Genomic DNA, 26,726 nt, shown 5'->3' on the forward strand with positions numbered 1-26,726 from the left:
GTTGTGTTTATAAATAGAGTGGAACAGTAGAGAAGCTGAAAACTGTGCTGGAAGAGGAATGACTGCAAAACCTGAGGAGTAAGTCTTACATACAACACAGTGAGGGATGCCATGAGGGAAAGCAGCCCATTTTTGGTGTGGCTTAGAAATGAGATGAGTTACAAAAGTTAAAAGAGTGAGTTACAAAAGCTATGACACAGGAACTCTTATCTGGTGATAAAACAGGCTTCATTTACAAAAGTAAGGGCTCCAATCCTAGAACTGTAGAAGTAGAGATTGAAAAATAATTTTTTTTTTTGAGACAGTCGCGCTCTGTCGCCCAGGCTGGAGTGCAGTGGCGCCGTCTCGGCTCACCGCAAGTTCCACCTCCCGGGTTCATGCCATTCTCCTGCCTCAGCCTCCCGAGTAGATGGGACTACAGGCGCCCGCCATCACGCCAGGCTAATTTTTTTGTACTTTTTTAGTAGAAACAAGGTTTCACCGTGTTAGCCAGGATGGTCCCGATCTCCTGATCTCATGATCTGCCCACCTCGGCCTCCCAGAAAAATAATCTTTAGATACACAGCCCAGTCCTAGTCCTAGTCCTGGCATGCCTGAGAGACAGTATTAAAGGAAAGCCCCTTTCCAACTCTAAGAGTTTATGATCTGCAGTGCCAAATGGCATCTATTGTTACATTTATCACATCACTCAGATAAAAGGACCAAATAACAGGCTTGTATACTAGTATAGGACCTTGAGAAATGTCAGTCAAACCCCATCTCCAAATGAAAGTGCCTACGTGCCCTGTGTCCTTAGATTCACCTTCAGTTTCCATTCCATTCCTTCTGCCCTTCTTTCCTCCTCTTTATCTTCCTTCCAAGAACTTTCTTTTCTGTTCTCTCCCCTTCTTTCTTTCATAGTCTCATTTTCTTTCTATCATTTTCTCAAATTGTTCTACCTATACTTTTTTCTACCATAAAAACATTTAATGTAGTGGGATACTTGGAAAAAATAAATTGATGCCACTAAACATATATCTATGTATCTCTGGTTTGGAGAAAGAAACAATATTCTCTTTGCACCTCTGTATACTCCTAACTCTGTCATTATTTATCTGCTGAGTGGATTATGGTTTATATGTATTTATTCCATGCTTATAGATATCAATCTATTTGGAAACTTAAAACATGCATCAGAGTTGCAACATAATACTTTCAAGATGATTCTAACATCTAAGGTAATAATCAGGATATACTTCTATTTAAAAATTCTGTAAGTTAGAGGCCAGGTGTGGTGGCTCACACCTGTAATCCCAGTACTCTGGAAGGCCAAGGAAGGACAACTGCTTAAGCCCAGAAGTTCAAGACCAGCCTGGGCGATATAGTGAGACCCTGTCTCTACGGAGAAAAAAAAAAAAAAAAAGCCAGCCATGGTGGTGTGCACCCGTAGCCCCAGCTACTTGAGGGGCTAAGGTGGGAGCACTGCTTAAGCCTGGGAGGTCGAGGCTGTAGTGAGCTGTGATCACACTAGTGCACTCCAGTCTGGGCAACAGAGCAAGACCTAGTCTCAAAAAATCTATAAGCTGAAGGTTTTGAATTCTGTAATAGGAATGTTTCTAAAGTTCTTAATTCTTTAATTTTGAAGTTGAATGTTTCAAATTTTACTTCAATGAAAGACTTCTATATCTAATTTTTATTTGCTTGCCATACTGTAAGGTTTGTTACTTTAGAAAGTAAACTCACTCCTCATCTCAAGGAACTCTAGATTCTTAAAGATCTTTATTAAAACTAAATGATGAAGGTTAGCTTGTCAGTACTTACTCCTTAAGAGTTGAATTTCAAGGGAAACATATTTCTTTCTATCATTTTTTCAAATTGTTCTACCTATACTTTTTTCTACCATAAAAACATTTAATGTAGTGGGATACTTGGAAAAAATAAATTGATGCCACTAAACATATATCTATGTATCTCTGGTTTGGAGAAAGAAACAATATTCTCTTTGCACCTCTGTATACTCCTAACTCTGTCATTATTTATCTGCTGAGTGGATTATGGTTTATATGTATTTATTCCATGCTTATAGATATCAATCTATTTGGAAACTTAAAACATGCATCAGAGTTGCAACATAATACTTTCAAGATGATTCTAACATCTAAGGTAATAATCAGGATATACTTCTATTTAAAAATTCTGTAAGTTAGAGGCCAGGTGTGGTGGCTCACACCTGTAATCCCAGTACTCTGGAAGGCCAAGGAAGGACAACTGCTTAAGCCCAGAAGTTCAAGACCAGCCTGGGCGATATAGTGAGACCCTGTCTCTACGGAGAAAAAAAAAAAAAAAAAGCCAGCCATGGTGGTGTGCACCCGTAGCCCCAGCTACTTGAGGGGCTAAGGTGGGAGCACTGCTTAAGCCTGGGAGGTCGAGGCTGTAGTGAGCTGTGATCACACTAGTGCACTCCAGTCTGGGCAACAGAGCAAGACCTAGTCTCAAAAAATCTATAAGCTGAAGGTTTTGAATTCTGTAATAGGAATGTTTCTAAAGTTCTTAATTCTTTAATTTTGAAGTTGAATGTTTCAAATTTTACTTCAATGAAAGACTTCTATATCTAATTTTTATTTGCTTGCCATACTGTAAGGTTTGTTACTTTAGAAAGTAAACTCACTCCTCATCTCAAGGAACTCTAGATTCTTAAAGATCTTTATTAAAACTAAATGATGAAGGTTAGCTTGTCAGTACTTACTCCTTAAGAGTTGAATTTCAAGGGAAACATATTTCTTTCTATCATTTTTTCAAATTGTTCTACCTATACTTTTTTCTACCATAAAAACATTTAATGTAGTGGGAAGAGATACTGCGATTTCTATTTTGAGAGTGATAGTTTTGAACTAATTTATTTTCTTACCTGTACCTGAGGGATACAAAATCATTCCCATAAATAACCATGGTTCACACTAGCAGAATCTCTAGAGCGTTAGGGATTTTCTGGCCTAAGCCAGAAATACATGAGAAGGGAAGAGAATATAATCCTGAAATGTTCACACGTTGGGAAGTTTTTGCCCTCTTCACCTCTCTTTTCCCACTTTGAGAATCACTATATGTCTTCATAATTTAAAAAAATGCAGCTGCAGTAAACATATACTAAGAATTAACTGTTACGGTTTGAAGGTAGGGGTACAGAAGCCAATAAAATATAAAGAAACATTTGAGTCTGCAAAATTAAACAGTTACATTTTAAAATGCAGGCATAGAAAGGAACAGATTAGATGTAGAAAAACAGAGGAATACATTTTTTTCTTAATTAAAAAAAACTATAAAACACTTTTGAGAAGTTAAAGACAACCTAACTAAAGGATGAGATAGCCCGTGTTCATGGATTAGATAATTCAATAATGTTTAAGTATCAGTTCTTTCTAAATTGTTATACATATTAAATGTAACTCCAATCAAAATCCCAATAATTTTTATAGAAATTGGAAAGTTGATTGTAAAATTTATATGAAAATGCAAAGGAACTAGAATAGCGAAAATAATAAAAAAGAACAAAGTTGGAGGACTCAGCCTACTTAAAATCAAGACTTGCTATAAAGTTATATAATTAAGCCAGTATGTTACTAGAGAAAAAACAGAGTGCAGAAATGGATCACACATATATGGCCAGTTGATTTTCAACCAAGGATCCTATTTAATTCAGTGGAGAAAGGAAAGACTTTTTAACAAATGATGCTCAACAGCTGGATATCTATCTTTCAAAAGATGAACCTTAATCTTTACCTCATTCTACACACAAAAATTAATTTGAGGTGGATCATAAATTTAAATTCAAATGGTAGAACCTTACAACTTTTAGATGAAAACAAGAGAGTATCTTTGACTGTACCGTGAAGGGTTAACTCAGCATACCTGTGCTACCCAAAGCCTGTAACTTTCAAGGACTGGCCCTTGACTGATTCCTGGGAGATAACCTATAAGCCTTTGGAATATCCTGCCTGATAAGAGCGTCTTTGTATATCTGGGCCTTGGGTCACATCAAATCGTTTACACTAACCATGGGATTTATGGTAAACACCCGTTTTTGTTCATCTGGGTCCTGGGTCACACTGTATCAGTCTGACCTCTCCATGCCTACATGACTGACTCCCAATAAAAAATCCCGAGGGACACCAAGGCTTAGGTGAGCAGCCCTACTTGGCAACACTTTGCATGTGTTGTACATCTTGCTGGGAGAATTAAGCACTCCACTGGGAGAGGACAACTGAAAGTTTGTACAGGCATACCTCAGAGTTATTATGAGTTCTGTTCTAAACCACTGTAATGAAGCAAGTATCACAGTAGTGAATTACACAAATTTTTTGGTTTCCCAGTAACTATAAAAGTTCTGTTTACATTATATAGCAGTCTATTCAGTGTGCAATAGCATTATGTCTAAAAAAAAAATTAAACATCCTAATTAAAAAATACTTTGTTGTCAAAAGATGCCAATGATCAGCTGAGCCTTTAGTCAGTCTTAAGCTTTTTGCTGGTGGAGGGTCTTGTCTCAATGCTGATGGCTTGTAAATAATTAGGGTGATAGTTCCTGAATGCTGGGGTGGCTGTGGCAATTTCTTAAAATAAGACAGCAATGAAGTTGGCCGCACTGACTGACTCTTCCTTTAAAGAAAGGTTTCTCAATAGCATGTGATGCTATTTGATAGCATTTTACCCACAGTAGAACTTCTTTAAAATTGGAGTCAATCCTTTGAAACTCTACTGCTGGTTTATCAACCAGGCTTATGTAATATTTTAAACGGTTTGCTGTCATTTCAACAATGTTCATAGCATATTTACCAGGAGTAGACTCCGTCTTAAGAAACCACTTTACTCATCTGTAAGAACTCTCCTCATTCATTACAGTTTTATCATGAGACTGCAGCAATTTGGCCACAACTTTATGCTCCACTTCTAATTCTAGTTCCTTTGCTATTTTCACCCAATGCGGTTACTTCCTCCATTGATGTCTTTTTTTTTTTTTTTTTTTTGACAGAGTCTCACTCTGTCGCCCAGGCTGCAGTGTGGTGGCGCAATCTCTGCTCACTGCAACCTCCGCCTCCCGGGTTCAAGCGATTCTCCTGCCTCGGCCTTGCGAGCAGCTGGGACTACAGGCGTCCGCCACCACACCCACCTAATTTTTGTATTTTTGGCCACGCTGGTCTCGAACTCCTGACCTCAGGTGATCCACTTGCCTCCACCTCCCCAAGTGCTGGGATTACAGGCGTGAGCCACCACGCCCAGCCTGACGTCTTGAATCCCTCCAAGATGAGGGTTGAAATCAACTTCTTCTAAAATCAACTTCTTTCAAACTCTTGTTAATGTTGATATTTTGACATCCTCCCGTGAATCATGAATGTTCTTAATGGCATCCAGAATGGTAAATCCTTTTCAGATGGTTTTCAATTTACTTTGCCCAGAACCATCAGAGGAAGCACTATCTATGGCAGCTATAGCCTTATTAAATGTATTTCTTAAATAATAAGGCTTGTGAGTCAAAATTACTCCTTGATCTGTGAGCTGCAGAACAGATACTGTATCAGCAGGCATGAAAATAACATTAATCTCCTTGATTAATACTTGGGTGCAAGCTCTTGGGTGACCAGGTGCATTGTTAGTGAGAAGTAGTATTTTGAAAGGAATATTTTTTTCTGAACGGTAGGTCTCAACAGTGACAGAGAGAGACAGCTTGCCCTTTGAAATTTTGAAGCCAGGCACTGATCCTCCTCTCTGGCTATGGAAGTCCTTTGTAGCATCTTCCAGTAGAAGGCTGCTTCATCTACACTGAAAATCTGGTGTTCAGTGTAGCCAGCCCCCTTTATCAATTATCATAGCTACATCTTCTGGATAACTTGCTGCAGTTCCTATATCAGTACTCACTGCTTCACCTTGTACTTTAATGTTACGGAGACAACTTCTTTCCTTAAATCTCCTTAATCAGTCTCTGCTAGCTTCCAACTTTTCTTCTGCAGCTTCCTCACCCCTCTCTGCCTTTACAGAATTGAAGAGTTAGGGCCTTGCTCTAGATTAGGCTTTGGCATAAGGGAATGTTGCGACTCATCTGATTGCCTATCCAGACCACTCAAACTTTCTTCATATCAGCAGTAAGGCTGTTTATTTTCTTATCATTCATGTGTCCACTGGAGTAGCACTTTTAATTTCCTTCAAAAACTTTTCCTTTGCTTTCATGATTTGGTTGTTTGGTACAAGAGACCTAGCTTTTGACCCATTTCAGCTTCTGACATGCCTTCCTAACTAAGCTTCAACATTTCCAATTTTTGATATAAAGTGAGAGATGTGTAACTCTTCCTTTCACTTGAATACTTAGAAGCTATTATAGGGTTATTAATTGGTTTGAATGTGTTTTCCCTCCAAATCTCATGTTGAAATGTGGCCTCCAGTGTCGACGGTGGGGCCTAGTGAGAGGTGTCTGGATTATGGGGGTGTATCCCTTATGAATGGCTTGGTGCCATCCCCTTGGTGATAAGTGAGCTCTTGTTCTGAGTTCACACGAGATCTGGTTGTTCAAAAATGTGTAGGACCTGCCCCTTCTTCTCTTGCTGGACATGCCTGCCTGCTCCCCCTTCGATCAAGAGTAAAACTCCCTGAGTCCTCCCTAGAAGCCCAGCAGATGCTGGCACCAGGCTTGTACAGCCTGAAGAACTGTCAGCCAATTAAACATCTTTTCTTTATAAGTTACCCAGCCTCAGGTATTTATAGCAACACAAAAATGGCCTAATACAGCCTAATTTCAATATTACCAAGTCTGAAGGAATAGGGAGGCCCAAGGAAAGGGAGAAAGATGAGGAAAGAGCCAGTTGGTGGAGCAGTCAGAACACACACATATTTATTGATTAAATTGGCTGTCTTATATGGGTACAGTTCACGGTGCCCCAAAACGATGATAAGATTAACATCAAAGGTCACTAATTACAGATCATCATAACGGGTATAATAATGAACATGTATGAAATAGTGCTCGAATTACCAAAATATGACAAAGTGAGCACATGCTATTGAAAAAACAGTGCTGATGGACTTGCTCAGTGCAGGGTTGCTACAAACCTTCAATATGTAAAAAATGCAATAAAATGAAGTGTGCTTGTAATAATACCCAGTTACCCAGTGCAATTCAGTTAGAATTGCCCTTGACTCCTGTTTTTCTCTTACATTACATATCGAGTCCATCAGCAAATGCTAGTCAAAATATATACTAAAACAAATCACTTTTCTCTTTCTGCGCTGTCAATACCATGTTACCTTATCATTGCTAATCTTGCTGCTCACCTCCTAACTAGTCTCTGTTTCCTCTCCTCCTTATAGACTATTTTCCACACAGCAGTCAGATTAATTTAAGTCAGATCATATCATTCCACCATTCAGAGCCCTTTGGTGAATTCCCAAAAATCTTAGGATAAAACCATAAGCCTTTTCAATGGCCTGTAAGGCAAGCCCTACATGATCTAGCCTCCTACTCTCTCTCCAACCTCATTTACTACCAATGTCATTTGCTACCACCCTCGCCTGTTCACTGGGCTCTAGCCATACTGGCCTGCTGACTATTCCTCAAGCACAGAATCATTTTTCCACTTCAGAAGCTTTTACTTGCATTTCCCTATAACGGGAAATGTTCTTCCCCAAGAATCCATGTGGCACACTCACTCTTCAGTCTCTGTTCAAATAGTATCTTTTCAGAGACACTCACTTTGACTACTTTATTTAAAACAACGAACTCCTTTACTCTGTCTCCTTGCTTTGTTATTAGTTTTGTGTTTTTTATAGAAATTCTCACTTCCTGATGTTATTTTTAGCTTTAAAAATTATTGTGGTATATTTTGATTGTTTCTTGCATTAAAATATAAACTCAATGTTTGTCTTGTTGGCACTACATGCAAGAATTGCAAACAGCACAAATAAACATTTACAAGGCAGTTCAAATCCACAATTAGTCAAATACATGAAAATTGAAGCAACAAGAAGTTTCACCTTTCTTATTAGCACCTTTTCTATTAGCAAGTTAATAATTAATAAGCAAGCACTGGTAAAAATCCGTGGATTCCCTTAGTCACCAGTGAGGGAGTATGAATGGAAACAAGCTTGATAATCTTACCAAAGAGTTCTTCCACTTCTCTATGCAACCCTTATAACCCATATTATTCTCTGGTGATTTGTTCATCATGGTCCACTCTTTTATCTGTGGTAAAAAAAAAAACCACTGTAGCTGTGGAACCATTGATAAAGTTCCTGTTTAGCTATTTAAGGCCTACGATGCTTTCACCAGGCTTGGCTCTTTAGCCATAATTGGCCTTGCTACTATTTTCTTTGCTGTTTGGAGGCTATTAAAGAGCTGGTGCATTGGGGCTATCATGCAAGAGGAGAAGTAATGATGATCTAGAGGGAATATATATACTCATGGGAACCCCAGCCCCCGACCAGAAGCCATTAGGAAGTAGAGATTAGACAAGGGATAGGCACACCCATGGAAAGCAGGGGGCTAATACCTGCTACATCTGTGGCAATGGGATTTTATTTGTGTTGCGTATCCAAATAAGGAAAGAGGATGCAAAGATGACATGTGATTTCATGGATAAGAATATCTCTAAAAATCAAGAAGCCTGATTTCTCTTCTCTGCTTCACCATGGATTGCTATAATTAAGTCTTTAAAAGCAACTGCCTAGGTATTTTAGTGATAGATTTTCCATTACGTGTACGGATAATATTCACTGTGCTCTGATTTAACTTACTTGCACATTTCTTTTTAAAAATGGGAATTGACATTTTCTTATTCATTCAAAAAGCTTGGAATGACAGTTTAACACTAAGATCTTATTCCAATTTTGTCCTTAAATAACCAGAAATTGCTGCTATTAAAAAAGTACATTTAAATTGTGACCAGTCTTCAGAAAGATCTATCTAACTTATTTGAGGATCTGTGACTACTGAAATGCTCAATTGAATAGTCACAGAACAGAACTTCATATTTTTTAAAGTCTGCAATCTCCTATGCTAAGAGTAGAATCTCATATTTTCTTTATTCCAGAACATTCATGGATTTTCTGTTTTGAAAATGACACAACACAATTTTTCAAAATGTGTAATTCTTTCTCTTATGAAGAGGTGATGAAATAAATGGTAGCTGAGCTGTCAGTACTGCCTCAAGAGTATGTCACTTTATCTAGTGATGGCTTTTTACAGACTCCACAGCTATAGGTCTTTTAACTTGCTTAAGCAATTTTATACAACCAAAATCAGGTATTTCATCTGATTATATTAGGCCTTAACAGAGATGGAAGAAACCAAGATTAGTTCTTTGATCTCTCACTCCAGCAGATCAGAAATAACATTCTCTGTGCTAACTCTCCCAGTTTTCCTCTGCCCCCTGACAGAGCCTAGTAACTTCATTGATATTGATGATGAAAGATTCCAAAATTTTAATTCTGGCATGTAGGTCCTCTGTAGAAGGCTGCTAGTCAGGACCCCTGCCTGACATATAAGAGGAAGCCAGGATCTAGGGAAAGACGATTCTTATTAGGAGGGTTTCCTGGGCATTTAAGATGTATCCACATTCCTCAGTAGGATTTCATGCATCTATGGAGTAATGGTAACTATTTTACCGCAAGAAAGCCTAGCAGCCAACAATTTCCCATCTCTACCAGGGATCAGGATGTGCCTCAGCTTCGGAGTGCTCCTCTCAGGGGCTGGCCTAAGCAGAATGTCCTGGAAAAGTGCAGTTTCCCAGGGTGCACAAAGATTCTTCCAATGACTATAATCTTATACTAGAATCTGAGCTCTGTGAGAACAGGCACCACATCTATCTTTTTCACTGATGTTCTCTCAATATCTGGCACAGAGAAGAAATTAAAGTATTTGTGAAATGAATGAATACTTGTTAGCTTCAATTGTGGAGTAACCCATATGCCTAAGAGTGGTATCTTACGTAAGTCTAAACATCCTTGATGTCAGGGTGTGGGTCTTAGAATCATCATATTCCCAGGGCCTAGCACAGTGTCTGGCACTGTGTATAGTATTCAATAAATATTTAGTTTAATGATTGAATAAATACATACTGTTTTGAAACCTAAAAAGCATTATAAGATTCTCCTGAATAACTTCCATTTTATATGGTCAGCAAGATTTTTTAAAGGCTTAATTCTATTTAGTTACATAATGACAGTATTTTTTCAGATGTTTTATTGCTAAATTACAGTAAAGAAATAATATGCTAATAATGTTCTCCAAGCCATGAAGCCAAGGAGTCCATGGCTATCAATATTCGTAATTTGTTGATCAGAATTTGAAAGGACACTGATGGCTATATAAATGCAACTTTATGATTTTTTTTGTATTCAAATAACTAAGCGTTTGTGGTGTAAAATCATCTATATCTAAAGTGCTCTTTCTGAAGAAGTTGTTAATTCTTAACCAATTTAGGTAAAATAGTAACACTGTCTCCTGTCTAGTCCAGAGCAAATACATCTTTTTCTTTTTATAAAACAAAACTTAGGCATAATTTATATATAATATACAGATCTTAAATGTTCAGTCTGATGAGTTCTGACACTTGTGTATACCTGTATAACCACCATCCCAAATAATACACCTAGAATGAACATTTCTTTTACTCACAAATTCCTTCGTGTCCCTTTAGAGTCAATTCCAAACCGTCATCCTGAGGTAGCTACTTTCTGATTTCTAACGCCACATGCTAGTTGCCCGTTCTTGAGTTTCATATACATGGAACAATACAATATTCACTCTTCTCTGACTAGTGTTTTTTGTTCAGCATAACGTTTATGAGATGCATGTATGTTATTGCATATAGCAGTATACTTAACCCTTGAACATCACAGGTTTGAATTGCGCAGGAACACTTACATGCAGATTTTTTTCAACCACATGCAGAGAGAGGGATGTGAAATTCATGTATATAGAAGGCTGACTTTTCATATACGCAGGTTTCTATATGAGAGAGCCGACTATGAGACTTGAGTACGCATAGATTTGGGTATATGCAGGTGGTCCTGGAAACAATTCCCCCAGGGACAACTCTAGTTCATTCCTTTATAGCTGAGTAGTATTCCATTATTTGAATGTACCACAAATTGTTTATCTGGTCTCTTGTTGACGGAGATTGGGTTATTTCCAGCTTTGGGGTATTAAGAATAAGGCTGCTGTGAACATTCTGTTTTGATGTTGTTTGTTGTGGCTTTTGGATATGTGTTTTTATTTCCCTTGGATAAACCCTTAGAAATTAAACTGCTATATTATAGGATATATGTTTAACTTCATAAGATATTACCAAACTATTTTACAAAGTAGTTATACCTTTTCTACTCACATCAGGAATATACGAGGGTTCTAATTGCTTCACATCCTTGCCAACATTTGCTACTGTCAATTTTTTATTTTATTTTATCCATTATAGTTGGTTTGAAATTGTTCCACATCCTTGCCAACATTTGCTACTGTCTATTTTTTATTTTATTTTATCCATTATAGTTGGTGTGAAATGTTATCTCATTGTGGTTTAATTTGCATTTTCCTGATGACTAATGTTGAACATCTCTTCAGAGCATATTGATGATTTTTATATCTTCTTTTGTGAAGAGGCTGTTCAAGCATTTTGCCCAAGTTATATTTTTCCTGACATACAAAAATTCTTTATATATTTGGGATATATGTATTAAAAATATTATCCCCAAGGATGTGACTTGCCTGTTCTTTTTCTTAATGGCATATTTTGATGAACAAATAACCTTAATTTTAAGTTCATTTTATCTATCTTTTCTAGTGTTTTTTGTTTCATGTATAAGAAATCTTTGCCTACCCTTTGTCTTTACCATGGGGGGGGTTCCCAAGACTACCAATTAGGTTTGATGATTTACTAGAAGAAAAAGCTGTTACACTCATTCCAGATTAAGGCCAAGAAAGGAAAAAGGCTGGAGTCAAAGAGAAACAAGTTTGGTATTTATTTGTGAGAAACACTGTGGGCATAACAGGCATGTGAGTGTGGGAGTAGAATCAACAGTTCTGTTTGAAAAATACTAAATTTAAGCTGCATATGGGACATCCAAGAGAAAATATTTATTAAGTAGCAAGGGATGGGTAAAACCGAAGACATAAATTAAGGACCTGTCAGCCACAGATGATGGTCTGTAAGGCCATGAACTGAGTTGAAATCCTCAAAGGAATGAGTATAGAGAATAAAAGAAGTGTGGGGTTGGGGCTGTTTTAATATTTGGAGGAAGAAGAAGATTCAGCAGACCATGGCAAGAGATGGAATGGCCACTGAGATAGGATCTTGTGTTACTTTTTTGGAGATGAAGTCTCTCTGTCACGCAGGTCGGAGTGCAGTGGTGCGATCTCCGCTCACTGCAAGCTCTGCCTCTTGGGTTGAAGCGTTTCTCCTGCCTCAGCCTCCCGAGTAGCTGGGACTACAGGCACGTGCCACCACTCTTGGCTAATTTTTTGTATTTTTAGTAGAGACGGGGTTTCACCATGTTGGCCAGAATGGTCTCCATCTCCTGACTTTGTGATCCGCCCGCCTTGGCTTCCCAAGGTGCTGGGATTACAGGCGTGAGCCTCTGCACCCGGCCAGATCTTGTGTTTCTTATTGAACTGCCTAAATTCTTCATACATTAATGATATTCTATTTTGTCAGTTACATCCACTACAAATATTTTCCTGATTTTTGATTTGTCTTTTGATTCACTTTATTTTTGATCTATCTACTTTAAAATATGTGTTGTATAGTAAAATCCCTTAGTTGTTCCTTTGTGATTTTCTCCATTACTTTTTAGGTTAAAAAGCCTTCACACTATTATTTGTCAATTAAAAATTTAAAAATAAGATTTCGGGCGCGGTGGCTCACACCTACAATCCCAGCACTTTGGGAGGCCGAGGCAGGCAGATCACGAGGTCGGGAGATGGAGACCATCCTGGCTAACATGGTGAAACCCCGTCTCTACTAAAAAAATACAAAAAACGAGCTAGGCGTGGTGGCGGGTGCCTGTAGTCCCAGCTACTCGGGAGGCTGAGGCAGGAGAATGTCGTGAACTCAGAAGGCGGAGCTTATGGTGAGCTGAGATTGCGCCACTGCACTCCAGCCTGGGCGACAGAGTAAGACTCCATCTCAAAAAAAAAAAAAAAAAAATTAAAAAATAAGATTTAAAAGTCTTCAAGTAACTAACGGTCAGATAGGCACTTGCATTTTTATTTTTTATTTTTATGTTTGCTTGTTTCAGTGCACTTTGGAATTCATTTTTGTGTGTGGCTGATACTTTTTCAAAGATTTGCCAATTTTCCCAGCACCGTCTATTAACTATTTCCTTGCTTACTGAGCTGTGACATCTGCTTCAATTACTACATTTTATTTAGTTCAATTTCAATGTTAAGCTTTGCAATTACAAAAGAATGACAAAAAGTCTTCCTTCCAATCTTCAAGAGATATTTTGCACAAGAATCTTAATGTGTTTACAAGGAAATATATAAAACATAATCAACATTTTGTGCAAGAAAAATGTGGGGAGAGTGGGGAGAGAAGGCTAAAGAGAAGAAAATCAAGTAGGGGAGAAAAGAATGGGTACAATACATTTCCGGTGGTGGAGAAAAAGGTGTTTGAAATATTTCAAAAAATTCATATAACAAATATGTGTTGAGTGCCTTCCCTATACCAGTCATCACTGTCCTAGGTGCCATGAAGTGGTAAGACAAAATGTCTGCCCTCAGGGGCTTAGATTTTAGTGGAGAAGTTGGGGAGACAGATTATAAATACACAAATGAATTATATAACTTCAGTTCATGATGATGGGATAGAGTGAATAGGGGAGGTGAAGACAGGCAAGGAGGTTAAGAGTGGCCTCTCTGAGATGACATTTAGGCTGAGCTTTAAATCATGAAGAGGCATGGGAAGATGGGGGTAGCAGAAGAGCTCTAGCAGGAGGGAAGAGTTAGGTGCAAAGGTCCTAAGCAAGGGCAAGAAACAGAGAAGGCTGATGTGGCTGTAGCATGAGAGTGAAGAGGAGAGAGTGGAAGGAGATAAGGTCAAAGAGATAGGAAAGGGCTTCAGGAAGAAGACTGGATTGCCAGTGGTAATAGGAAGCCTTTGGAGATGTTTACGTGGAGGTATGATATAATCTGTTATAAAGTGACATTTACTTGGCTGTTGTGTAAAAAATAATCCTGTGGGGGTTGGGAGGGAGAGGAAGACAAAGGATTCCAGCTAAAAAGGTCTTGTATAAAGAAAAAGACTAATATACTTTGTTCTCTTAAACATAACAAAACTAAATATTTGACATAATGGGAAGAAATATAATTGACTAGGGTGTAAGATTACTGAAGGCAGGGATTTTGGTCTGGGTTTTTACTGGGCACTTCATGTGTTTAAAATAACCAATCTGGCAGTTGTGTTGAATGATCAACTAACTATAGTGAATACATTTTTATTTGTGTAACAAGACTCAGATGAAATGAACAAACAGAAAAGAGCTTCAGACAAGTCTCATGGGCTACAGAACTGGTCTCATAATTGCACGGTACATCAATATATGGGGCAAACAGATTTCAATCAGAGATGGCTAATTTTATAACAACATTACGCTAAGACAAGGTTCAAATTTCAAGTTTAAATTTAGCCATTTTGTTGTAAACTTCTTCTTATCCCTTAGAATATGAGTTCCTATGCAGCAGGAATTATAACTTATTTTTAACTCTCCAGTAACAGCAGAACACATTGTGTATATGTATTCCATAAATGTATATTTAGGCTGTTGGAATTCTACTGAAGAAAAGCTAACACATAGGCAAAATGCTTGAGGAAGAAAATTCGGACAACTTGGCAGCATTTATCATTACTAACATTTTAGTCTTCCACAGTAAACTTTGAAATTACATTCTAATTTGAAATGGTTCTGGTTTGACAAGTTAACTCTTGAGACATCTCAATGTAGTATTATGAAAGAACAAAACCATTCATCAACCCTTTCTGCCAATGTTAATTTCTTTGAAAAGTAGGATTTTAATGTTTTTTATTCCTACAGTGACCCTTAAAATTTCTATGTATGCAATCACAAACGTACACACAAGATGCATTTATAAGCTTATTGTGTAGTTCTAAAGACAGTTGGGAAACACATTTTTAATTTTGTTACTGAAATAATTTAAAAATATATTATAAAGCTGCCTCTTTTCAATCAACAGCAAAAATCTAGAAAGAGATTATACAAGTAGGCACAATTTATGCAAGTTTATTCATGTTAGAAAAATGAAGTTGCCTAACTTCAAATTGTAACAAGTACTCTTATATTTATTTTTCATCTTACCATTGATGTCAATATATAGCATTTTCTTACGCCTTTAAAATAACTTGGGTAATTTATTTAATAAAGATTCCTTATGTACATTAGCCATTGACATGCTAAAATCTGGAAAATTGTTTTCAGCAATGTGTAAAAGTTCCTGATGATCTCTGAGACTACCCTTGTGATTTATAACTATCACCAGAAAAAGGGGACTTACCGGCTTTTATTCATGAGGTCGGCTCCTCGTGCTTTGTAATAATCTAAGTTTGGATGGAATTGATAAGTCACTGGTCTTGGATTTCTCTAAAACAAAAAAATGCATTTTTAAAAAGCTAGTTAAATGATTTAATCCATTAACATATAAGAGGACAGTAATGATCATTTTAATATTCCTTCAGAAAAGAATATGTATAATATAAAGTTTAATAATTTAGTGTGATTGGGTTTTACTTTCATTAAATTATTCCTTAGTTCTGATTAAACATAAAAATTATTTTTTCCTCTCTCGTAGTTAACATAGATTTATTCATCATTAGATTTTTGATGACTTCAAAATAAAACTTTCAAATGTAACTTTCCTAAAAATATGATGAATACAATTATAATAAAATCTAAAAACAATATGAGATGTAACACAACCACAAACTATGCCAAGGGACCGAAAGACACAAGGTGTCCAGGTAACTGCATTTCGGGGGAAGAGAAAATCATTAGTTTTTTATGACCAGAATGCTAAATGTGTCCACTAGATGGCACACTGAGACTTTCTTGTTCCAAAATGAGTTATTTCAGAATTCAGCAATGCTTTTAAAGTTAGCAATTTCTATGTCATCTATCCTTATTTATGAGTTTAATAAATGCCAATATGCCAGATACTACAAATATTACCAGGATAACCATTACAATACAAAAGCAAATTGACCGATGTACATTTTCATAAAAGCAGCAAAAACACTGCCCTTTCTAGAATGCAACATTATTTATAAACATTGCAGAAATGTCCTTGAATCATTAGGTCCACTGTGTCTGTTTAAATGTGTTGCTATTATTTAAACATATCTATTATTTAAATGTATCAAGTCCCTCACAGGCAAGTGAAAATTAAACAAATATACTTCTGCTTTACAAAAACTAATCATGTTTACAGCATAATTTAAATGAATACCATAATCTGTAAAATGTTAAATTACATATATTTACCATAAAAAGTTTTTAAAACCTTATAAATAAATGTGTTCTCATGTTTACCTGGGCATATAATTCAAGTTAATAATTGGGTTTTTGAACAAAGGCATGCACTTCCTTTGAGATACGTATCTGGACATGGAAAAGCTGCATATTATCTCAATAGAAAATTACCAATATGCTTAGATATCAGTCCTTGGAGACATAATTCCAAGACACTGATACACTTGCATGCAGGCACGGGGGAGTTGTGGGGGGATATAATTGCTAAGGTTAAATAGTTTGAAATTCATCAAGCTAACAAGCCGCATTTAATGGCCATGATGGACCTTTTCTTTTTCTGCTGAAAAGAGAATATTTACACAGCTCAACCCTTTCATATCTCTTCCAAGCCAGCCCTAATCATCTGACAAAAATGACAATCCCTTGATTTAGCTCCAGCTACTACTCCACTGGTTTGGTATTCAACACAGTTCTACAATAATCAAATCTGAATTGCCTTGATGAAGATAACTGATGCTTCCATGACTACCATACTATTAAGTCTAACAGTGCAACTTTTTCTCTCTCTAGGAATTACATAGGTTTTCTCATGATAGCTGATGACAACCTGGACCCAAGTATAATGGGAAAATAAAATAGAGGTTAAGGCCACTGGCAGACTGACAGTGCATTCATGATGTATTTTAAAAATTAACTTTCGCAGGACTATCCCTCATGACTAATTTTGTTCTTTATTCTTAGTACCTGGAAATACATTTTGTTTTTGCTAATAAAAAAAGAACCTTTTTTTTCTGACTTCCAACAAACTAATAAAGGATTATGTTACTTTTTGCCATAAAATAATGAAAGAAGGGATCACATGGGCAATTACTTGAAACATCTTTATGAAGAAATGACAAGCAATTCAAGACACGGAGTGCTGATCTATCTAAGCACTTAAAGCCATTATTAGGAATAATGATCTAACTTGAACATATAAATGAGGCTCAAGTATTGCTTTCACTGAGGCATATTTAAATTCCTAGGAGACTTACTGCTATCAAAGGGAGAGGTAGTTTAAAGTACCACTGTACTGGAAACAAAAAAAAGAATCAAAAGATGATGTTGAAAAACAGCATTTGAAACGTTAAGAAAATAAAATAAGAGGTTATGGCTGAAAGTTATTCTTTTCTGTTGGGAAGACAATGATGTTTCTAAAACATAAGTATACAGACATATAGATGGATCTAGACCAACACTACCCAACAGTGGGTCACAAATATAAATTTCATCTATAATTTAAAATTTTCTAGTAGCCACGTTTAAAAAAGAAAATAAAAAGGAAACAAGTGAAACTAAATGTGATATTTTATTTAATTCAGTCTATCTAAAATACTATGATCTTAACATGTAATCAACATATATAGTTATTAATGAGATACTTCACATTGTTTCTTTTGTATAAAGTCTTTGAAACCCAGTGTGTATTTTATACTTACAGCACATCTCAATTTGGACTAGCCACACTTCAAGCGCTAAACAGCCACATGTGGCAAGTGGCTACTGTACTGGACAGCATAAAATGAAATATCTGAAACACCTGTACACCACTGCATGGCTATAAAAATCAACATCTAGACATGAACAACAAAAAGGATACCAATACTTTTATACATTAAGATTCAGTAAGTATAGTTCTTCAATTTACCTATAATTCTTCTCTTTCAATTAAGTTAATTTTATCTCTATTAAATAAGGTTTTAAAAAGTTAAGGAATTTTGGAATACTATCTCACACAAATAACAACCAAAACAAAACCAAATTAAAACTAGGTAACAGGTTCAAATCATTGTTAAAAATACATATATAAATGTACATATGAAGATAAATGGATAGATAACTGTGACGTACCAAAATGTTATCAATGGTTTCCTTAGGGGGACAAGATTAAATGAGTGGAATTCTCACTTTATGCAACTGAAATATTTTAAAAGAGATACTTGCTCCTCTTTTTTTTGCTGGGGGGGAGGTAGGGGGAAGACAGCGTTTCATTCTGTTGCCCAGGCTGGAGTGCAATAGTGCTATCTTGGCTCACTGAAGACTTGACATCCCAGGCTCAAGTGATCCTCCCACCTCAGCCTCCTGGTAGTTGGGACTACACGCAAGCACCAACACGCCCAGCTAATTTTTATATTGTTTTGTAGAGATGGAGTTTTGCCATGTTGCCCAGGCTGGTCTTGAACTCCTGGGCTCAAGTGATCCACCCACCTCAGCCTTCCAAAGTGCTGGTATTACATGTGTGAGACACCACGCTTGGCTAATACTTGCTCTTCTTAAAGGAGTTTTTTTTTTTCTTTTTTCAAATACAACTTTATAAAAATATGATGATTTCTAATCTTTAAAGTTCTGGAATCTTCTCTAAAATATAAGAGCTACTAGAACTATACATGTAAAACACTATACGTAAGAAAGACCAGACCCCATGAAAACTGTGATTTCTCATTGTGCAGAACACGTTATGTCAACACTTTAACATTATGTCTTCATTTGTATTAGAACAACTGGCAATTACAATCATGTGTTGCTTAATGATGGGGATATGTTCTCAGAAATGTGTCATTAGGTGATTTCATTATTGTGTGAGCATCATAGAATATATTTTACAAAAACCTAGATGGTATAGCTTATTACATACCTAGGTTATATGATATAGCTCATTGACCCCAGGCTACAAACCTGTATAGCATGTTACTGTACTGAATACAGTAGACAGGTACAACACAATGGTATCTGTGTACTTAGACATATTTAAAAAGAAAAGGTACAGTAAAAACATGGTATTATAATCTTACGGGAGCACTATCATATGTGTGGTCTGCTGTTGACCCAAACGTCATTATGCAGTGCATGATTGTGTTTTAAACTCATTTTCACAGTCAGGACTTCAACTATCACGAGCATTTCCAAAACCATGGATATTTTTAAACGCGTTTGTTTTGGGGAATTTTCCTTTGGAAGATAGCAAAATGGTAATCATATCTTAACTCATATTAGTCTGTGTACAGAGGAATACCAATTATGTTCCATGTTCTGGGAAGTTTATATAACTATACATAATGAATGCAGGCTGGGTGCAGTGGTTCATGCCTGTAATTCCAGAACTTTGGGAGGCCGAGGTAGGAGGATCGCTTGAGGCCAGAAGTATGAGACCAGCCTGGGCAAAATAGCAAGACCACTGTCTCAACAAAAAACAAAAAAAATTAGCTGGGCATGGTGGTGCATGCTGCTGAGGCAGGAGGATCACTTGAATGCAGTTTGAGGCCGCAGTGAGCTATGATCATGCCACTGTATTATTCCAACCTGGGTGACTGCGAGATCCTCTCTCTTAAAAAGTAAGAGAGTCGAGTATGGTGGCATATGCCTATAGTCCCAGCTACTTGGGAGGTTGAGGTAAAACAGCTTGAGCCTGGGAGGAGGAGATTGCAGTGAGCTGAGATTGTGTCACTGCACTCCAGCCTGGGCGACAGAATGAGACCTTGTCTCCAAAAACAATGAAGTAAAATAAAATAAAATAAAAAAGGAAGGAAGAAAGAAAGAAAAAAGAAAAGTGCAAAAATCACAAATTCAAATTCAGTTCATCCTGGGTTTACCATGCCTTTCCTAGGCCAACCAGGATGGGCCTGAAGTAAGTCTTTCACAAGATTTCAGTTTGTTAACTGCCCAAATATCACTCAACTTCTTTCTGTTAATGTTGTTGAAGCTCTATTTAAAGCTTTTTCTTCAGCATTTTATTTTATAGCAATATAAGAAGAATGCTGAACACATTCTACCCATGGTGTGGACAGGCTGAATTTTGGGAAGGTATCTTAAAGTCTTGTGGACAAAGTGACATACAGAAGCAGAACTGACAGTGGTAGATGCAAGTGTTCTAGAACAAACAATATGCAAAAAACAAATCAAAACTAAACAAAACTCATGCTATGCTTCTGACTTTCCAAAATGCTTTTGTTAATTTAGCATGATCACAAAATCGACTTACAATAAAGCTTAAATAACAGCAATCAAAATAAGAGATAAAAACTGAAATCGATCTAAGTTATAGTTAACTTTGTTCACTTATAAAGTATATATTATATGACAGTAGACTGCTCCTTAATATAATTTTAGGTAAAACAAACATTCTGTCCAAGAATGAGTTTGACTTTGGATGGTGAACAACTCCCCTTGGCCATACTCTGCACTCTGTAATGGAAGTCTGTAGATGAGCCGACCTATCTCCTCTTTGCCACTCTTACCCCTATAGCAACATTTCAATATTCTAAATTCAAACTCATTTTGTTATGATAGTATAAAAATATTTAAATGCTAATTCACACTAAGCCTAACTAAATACTAGATGCTACAAGAAGTACACATAACTATAAGGTGGTAGATATTTTCCTTGTACTGAGTCTGGAGAAATCAAAGTCATCCAACAAAGGTAATTACAAATAGTACTTTCTGGACTGATTCCCTAACTCCTGTTCTTCACTCCAAGGTGATATCTCCATTTGAATCATCAAATAGAGACTACAGAAGGAGAAGTCTCATCTTGCTATGAACAGCACAGGATATTTCAAAGGACTGGCTATTTATAAGTATCGGCAGAACTGAAAAGAGCAAAAGAATATAAATTCCAGTGATGCCTGTCCTAATTTATTAAAGTACCAGTAAGAGTTAATGTAGAGGTGAAGTTATACGTTGAAAACACAAGCACTAGGGTAAATGTAACCGCACTCGTGTGCTCTAGAGTCGGGCACAAGGTGCCTGATAGGTGACGCAAGGGATCAGGAGTCAGTGAGGGTTGTACTCAGATTCCTGCTCCATCTATTACCAGTGGAGCAACTGTAAGGAGTTAATTACATTCCTAGCTCTAGTTTACTCATCTGCAAAACTGCAGAAAGGATTAATTGACACGATGAGAACTAAGTTCCCAGCACAGTACCAGGCACTTGATAAGAACTCAATGACATGATTACCTTTTGATACCACTGAGTACTGACAGACATGAGTCAGAGGGCAGATCTGACAGTCTGACTACCTGAAATTCATGATAACAAATAGGTGGAAAAGGTGATGCTTCATACTTCAAATAGTTATACATGAATTTAGGATAGATTTTGACAAGCATTGTATTTTTTAAAGCAAAAACACATAGAAAAAATATGAATACTGGATCTCATGTGAGGAGAAAGGCTGTCTTATTTCTCAGAATAGGAGCACATAGATTTACTAATATGAAAAAGGTGTAAAATCATACTATTAAGGCAGCATTTGTTTGCTAGCATATGAGAATATAACAATCAAAGTGATTTCCTGCAATATGTCCAAATTATTATCATTTTTATAGCTTACTGGGTCACAATTTTTACATTAAACTGACAAAGTTCTATAGTACTTGTTTAACAGAAAAAAGTATTTACAGTATAATGTATGTTTGGCATGAAGAAAAGAAAATACTTGACAAATGAAGAATTATAGTTTTCTTTCCCTTAATACTTGCTACCAACCCTTAATTTTAATAGCATGCTAGATTACAAAAGGGGAAAAATAAAGCTTGGAAGGAGAAATAGCACTGTAAAAATATGTCGAACGTTCCTCTTTGATGAAAAATGAGACCCTTATTTTAGTGAATATGTTATTGCCTCAATGCTGGGGGGAAAGCAACCATCATTAGAAAAACGAATTGCTCAGCTGTTTATAAGCGAAAAGCTCTGGGGGAATTTCTCAGGACCCTAAAGGCAAAGCATTACAGGGTTATGCAAACATATGTTGCAGGTGTTTTAGGGGAGACAGGTGGGCAAACCTCAGCCATGGAAGAGGAGTTAGTTTAATACGCTGTAACTGAAATGAGATAACCTAAATGCATCCAAGTGCAGAGATGCCATGGCACGCGTGAACTAGAGCTGCAGAGCAAAAACTCTCCCTAAAATAATTATCTTGCTAGTGCCAAGCAAACAGAATTTTTCTCTTCTTATAGTTTTATAGAAAACAAACACTGCCAATTACTTTTTTATTTTTTTAACTAAAGGTATTTTAAACCTGGAACAAAGAACAGCCTGAAATAGTGATAACTATCTAAAAAAGATAAGGATGAAGTATTGTTGCCTTTATTTAAACAAATATTCCTAAGGAGACAGTTTGTTGTAATATTCCCTCTCTGGTTCACTAGGCAACATTAGATTTATCATAATTCTCCTAAAGCCTAAGATATTTCTATATTAAAATGCTAATTTTGTCTTTTCTTTTGCCTGTAATTAAAGCTGGAAAAATTTGTGGTCTGATATTCACTGATTGCTAGAGGGTTCACAAAGGTCTCACTATTTCTGTCTCTTATTGCCACACTGCCCTTTTCATTAAATATAGATACAGTAACACAGGGAATCAAAAAGGCAGACATTGTAATCCCACATGCTCTCAAAATTACTCCCTTTAAAATACATATGCACACTGTATCAATAAGGGGTATTGTCTGAATATTATCTAAACGTTATCAAACCTAGACTTTGTATCTTATTTCTTATTCTTCATTTATCCAAGAGTTGATTTTCTTCTTATATCACTTGTGACTAAGGACAATACTCATTTTACTATACATATTTATGCATAATAGTATATTGAGCCTCACCTTCCTGATCTAAATCACTTTTTTTTTAACAATCTTACCGTGAGTTAATTTCATATACTTAGTATAAAATAAATTCACAAAACCTCAGATTTGGAAAATAAAACCTAGTTTTTGTTTTAAACAATACACAAAATTCAAAATGTAAGAATACAATGCACTCATCAAATTAATATAGATTTTCATTTAAAAAGAATATAAATATTTGTAACTTGGTTGTAACTAAAATATTATTTCAGTGTCAGGATCAAAATGACTTCTGGTTTATTTACTAATAATTCCTATGTATTTTGATGGGAAAAATATATTGTGAAAACTAGGTATTAAGAATCTTAGGGCAATTGATAGAAAAATCTAGGTAATTCTCATCTATGCATCTACAGAGTAAATCAAAAAATAGAAAATATAGAAGAGAAAAAGTTTAAAAAAAAAGGAAGCAAAAACATCGTTAATTGGGTAAAGACACAGACAAAACCTCTGAAGCCATGCCAGCCTCATTTTACATACTGAATAAGCCCAATTCCCTAAAGTGACATCCCCTGGCAAGCCGAGATCTCAGATGGCAGAGAAGCATTTTAAACCACCTGTGCGTTATGCTCGACTTTAGCTTCACACAATAAATAGACACTAAAAGAGAAATCAATTTTTTTCTTTTACTAATGTATTTACATTTTTGAATTTAGCGTGCAGGAAGATGCCAGAGTAACATACCCCCAACCCCCCCCCCGCCCCCGGTTTGTTATTTATATATATGGAAAGTAGGAGTTTAGGTCTACAAATTTTCTTTGTTGCTAATACTGGGCCTCAAAATATGTCTTTTAGATAACTGGTTGGCTCTTTTCAGTAGTACTGAACTCTTCACCTTTTTCCTTCTTCAATGTCAGTAATGGTGGGGGTGGGAGAGACTTACTTCAATGCTTTAAGAAATACGGAAATCCATTTGTCTGTTCCTAAGTGCGGTTCCCAATCTTCATTAAAGAAAAAAAGGGAAAAAGTGGTCTCAAAAAATATTCCTAAAGATCCCAATTTGGGAAACAGAGGTAAATTCTGATATAAAAGTTATCACTGCAAATTTTTATTTTTAGAAATGTTAGAACAGTTTAATCAAGTAACCATCAAAATAGAGGCAATGTAAAAACTGTGAGAATTTTTGAACCCCCAAGAGTAAGTCTGTGACCCAACAGGACTGAGAACTCTGATCTGGAAAATTTTTCTCCCATCTTCTTTTCCCTGTCTTCTTCCCTTTCATCACCTGCTTTCGGAATTGCCAAGGCAACAAAAACTAAGGTCCTGAACAATGACGCCTGGTAAAAGGAAGCTTTGCACGGCTACACTTTTAATGCAATTGGGAGAGTAATTTCAATGAAAAAAATCTTGGAATTAAAAATTCATTTATTGTAAAAACCCACTTTTATCAAGGTCATCTGCTTCCACTGTATTTTTTTGTGAATCTTATTAGTAAAAAGTGAAATATGAACTTTGAAATTTCTAAGTGAAGGGAGAAATCACAAAGCAAACATAAATAAATAACACATAGATTTGAGTTGTATTTTACTGAGTGAGCCTGTTATCTATGTAGGAGAAAGTATGTCAAGTTAGACCACAGAGAAGACCTTGGAGAAGAGTCCATGTAGATGGACTTTCGCCTTTGGACTACCTTATTCTAGATTCCATGTGTCATTTTACAAAAGAACACTAATCTTAGATGTGAATTTCTCTAAATAGCAGATAGTGTTGTAAAATATTTTGAATCAATGATCTTTGATACAGCTCAGTCTTAAAACGAACTACTGGGGGCGGAGCAAGATGGCCGAATAGGAACAGCTCCAGTCTCCAACTCCCAGCGCGAGCGACACAGAAGACTGGTGATTTCTGCATTTTCAACTGAGGTACTGGGGTCATCTCACTAGGGAGTGCCGGACAATCGGTGCGGGGCAGCTGCTGCAGCCTGACCAGCGTGAGCTGAAGCAGGGCGAGGCATCGCCTCACCTGGAAGCGCAAGGGGGAAGGAAATCCCTTTTCCTAGCCAGGGGAACTGAGACACACAACACCTGGAAAATCGGGTAACTCCCACCCCAATACTGCGCTTTAAGGAAACAGGCACACCAGGAGAATATATCCCACACCTGGCCGGGAGGGTCCCACGCCCACGGAGCCTCCCTCACTGCTAACACAGCCATCTGCGGCGATCTATCTGCAAGGCAGCAGCGAGGCTGGGGGAGGGGCGCCCGCCATTGCTGAGGCTTAAGTAGGTAAACAAAGCCGCTGGGAAGCTCGAACTGGGTGGAGCTCACAGCAGCTCAAGGAAGCCTGCCTGTCTCTGTAGACTCTACCGCTGCGGACAGCGCACAGCTGCAGTCCATTAGGGGAAAGAGCGGGGCCGCTGCAGACCCGAACGACTCTGTCTGACAGCTTTGGGGAGAGCCGTGGATCTCCTAACGCGGAGGTTGAGATCTGAGAACGGACAGACTGCCTGCTCAGGTGGGTCCCTGACCCCTGAGTAGCCTAGCTGGGAGACATCCCCCACTAGGGGCAGTCTGATACCCCACACCTCACAGGGTGGCATCACCCCTGAGAGGAAACTTCCAAAGAAAGAATCAGACAGGTACACTCGCTGTTCAGCAATATTCTGTCTTCGGCAACCTCTGCTGCTGATACCCAGGCAAACAGGGTCTGGAGTGGACCTCAAGCAATCTCTAACAGACCAACAGACAGTCCTTCTGACTGTCAGACGGAAAACTACCAAACAGGAAGGACACCTATACCAAAACCCCATCAGTACGTCACCATCATCAAAGTCCAGAGACAGATAAAACCACAAAGATGGGGAAGAAGCAGGGCAGAAAAGCTGGAAATTCAAAAAATAAGAGCGCATCTCCCCCTGCAAAGGAGCGCAGCCCATCGCCAGCAACGGATCAAAGCTGGTCAGAGAATGACTTTGACGAGATGAGAGAAGAAGGCTTCAGTCCATCAAACTTCTCAGAGCTAAAGGAGGAATTACGTACCCAGCGCAAAGAAACTAAAAATCTTGAAAAAAAGTGGAAGAATTGACAGCTAGACTAATTAATGCAGAGAAGATCATAAACGAAATGACAGAGATGAAAACCATGACACGAGAATACGTGACAAATGCACAAGCTTCGGTAACCGACTCGATCAACTGGAAGAAAGAGTATCAGCGATTGAGGATCAAATGAATGAAATGAAGCGAGAAGAGAAACCAAAAGAAAAAAGAAGAAAAAGAAATGAACAAAGCCTGCAAGAAGTATGGGATTATGTAAAAAGACCAAATCTACGTCTGATTGGGGTGCCTGAAAGTGAGGGGGAAAATGGAACCAAGTTGGAAAACACTCTTCAGGATATCATCCAGGAGAACTTCCCCAACCTAGTAGGGCAGGCCAACATTCAAATTCAGGAAATACAGAGAACGCCACAAAGATACTCCTCCAGAACAGCAACTCCAAGACACATAATTGCCAGATTCACCAAAGTTGAAATGAAGGAAAAAATCTTAAGGGCAGCCAGAGAGAAAGGTCGGGTTACCCACAAAGGGAAGCCCATCAGAATAACAGCAGACCTCTCGGCA

At 37.3% G+C, this 26,726-nt stretch overlaps 1 protein-coding gene across 13 annotated transcripts in view; it reads right to left on the reverse strand.

The window, feature by feature from the left end:
- TBC1D5 (TBC1 domain family member 5) overlaps window positions 1-26,726 on the reverse strand; it is a 591,323-nt gene that overhangs the window by 94,577 nt on the left and 470,020 nt on the right. For all 13 annotated transcript variants that reach the window (XM_033212761.1, XM_033212760.1, XM_033212755.1 and 10 more), the window contains one exon: window positions 15,527-15,612. In XM_033212761.1, coding sequence (XP_033068652.1) covers window positions 15,527-15,612 — 86 coding nt within the window. The remainder of the gene's footprint in view (window positions 1-15,526; window positions 15,613-26,726) is intronic.

The sequence above is a fragment of the Trachypithecus francoisi genome, unplaced genomic scaffold (assembly GCF_009764315.1).
Source record: "Trachypithecus francoisi isolate TF-2019V2 unplaced genomic scaffold, Tfra_2.0 Lachesis_group0, whole genome shotgun sequence".
Lineage (NCBI taxonomy): Eukaryota > Metazoa > Chordata > Mammalia > Primates > Cercopithecidae > Trachypithecus > Trachypithecus francoisi.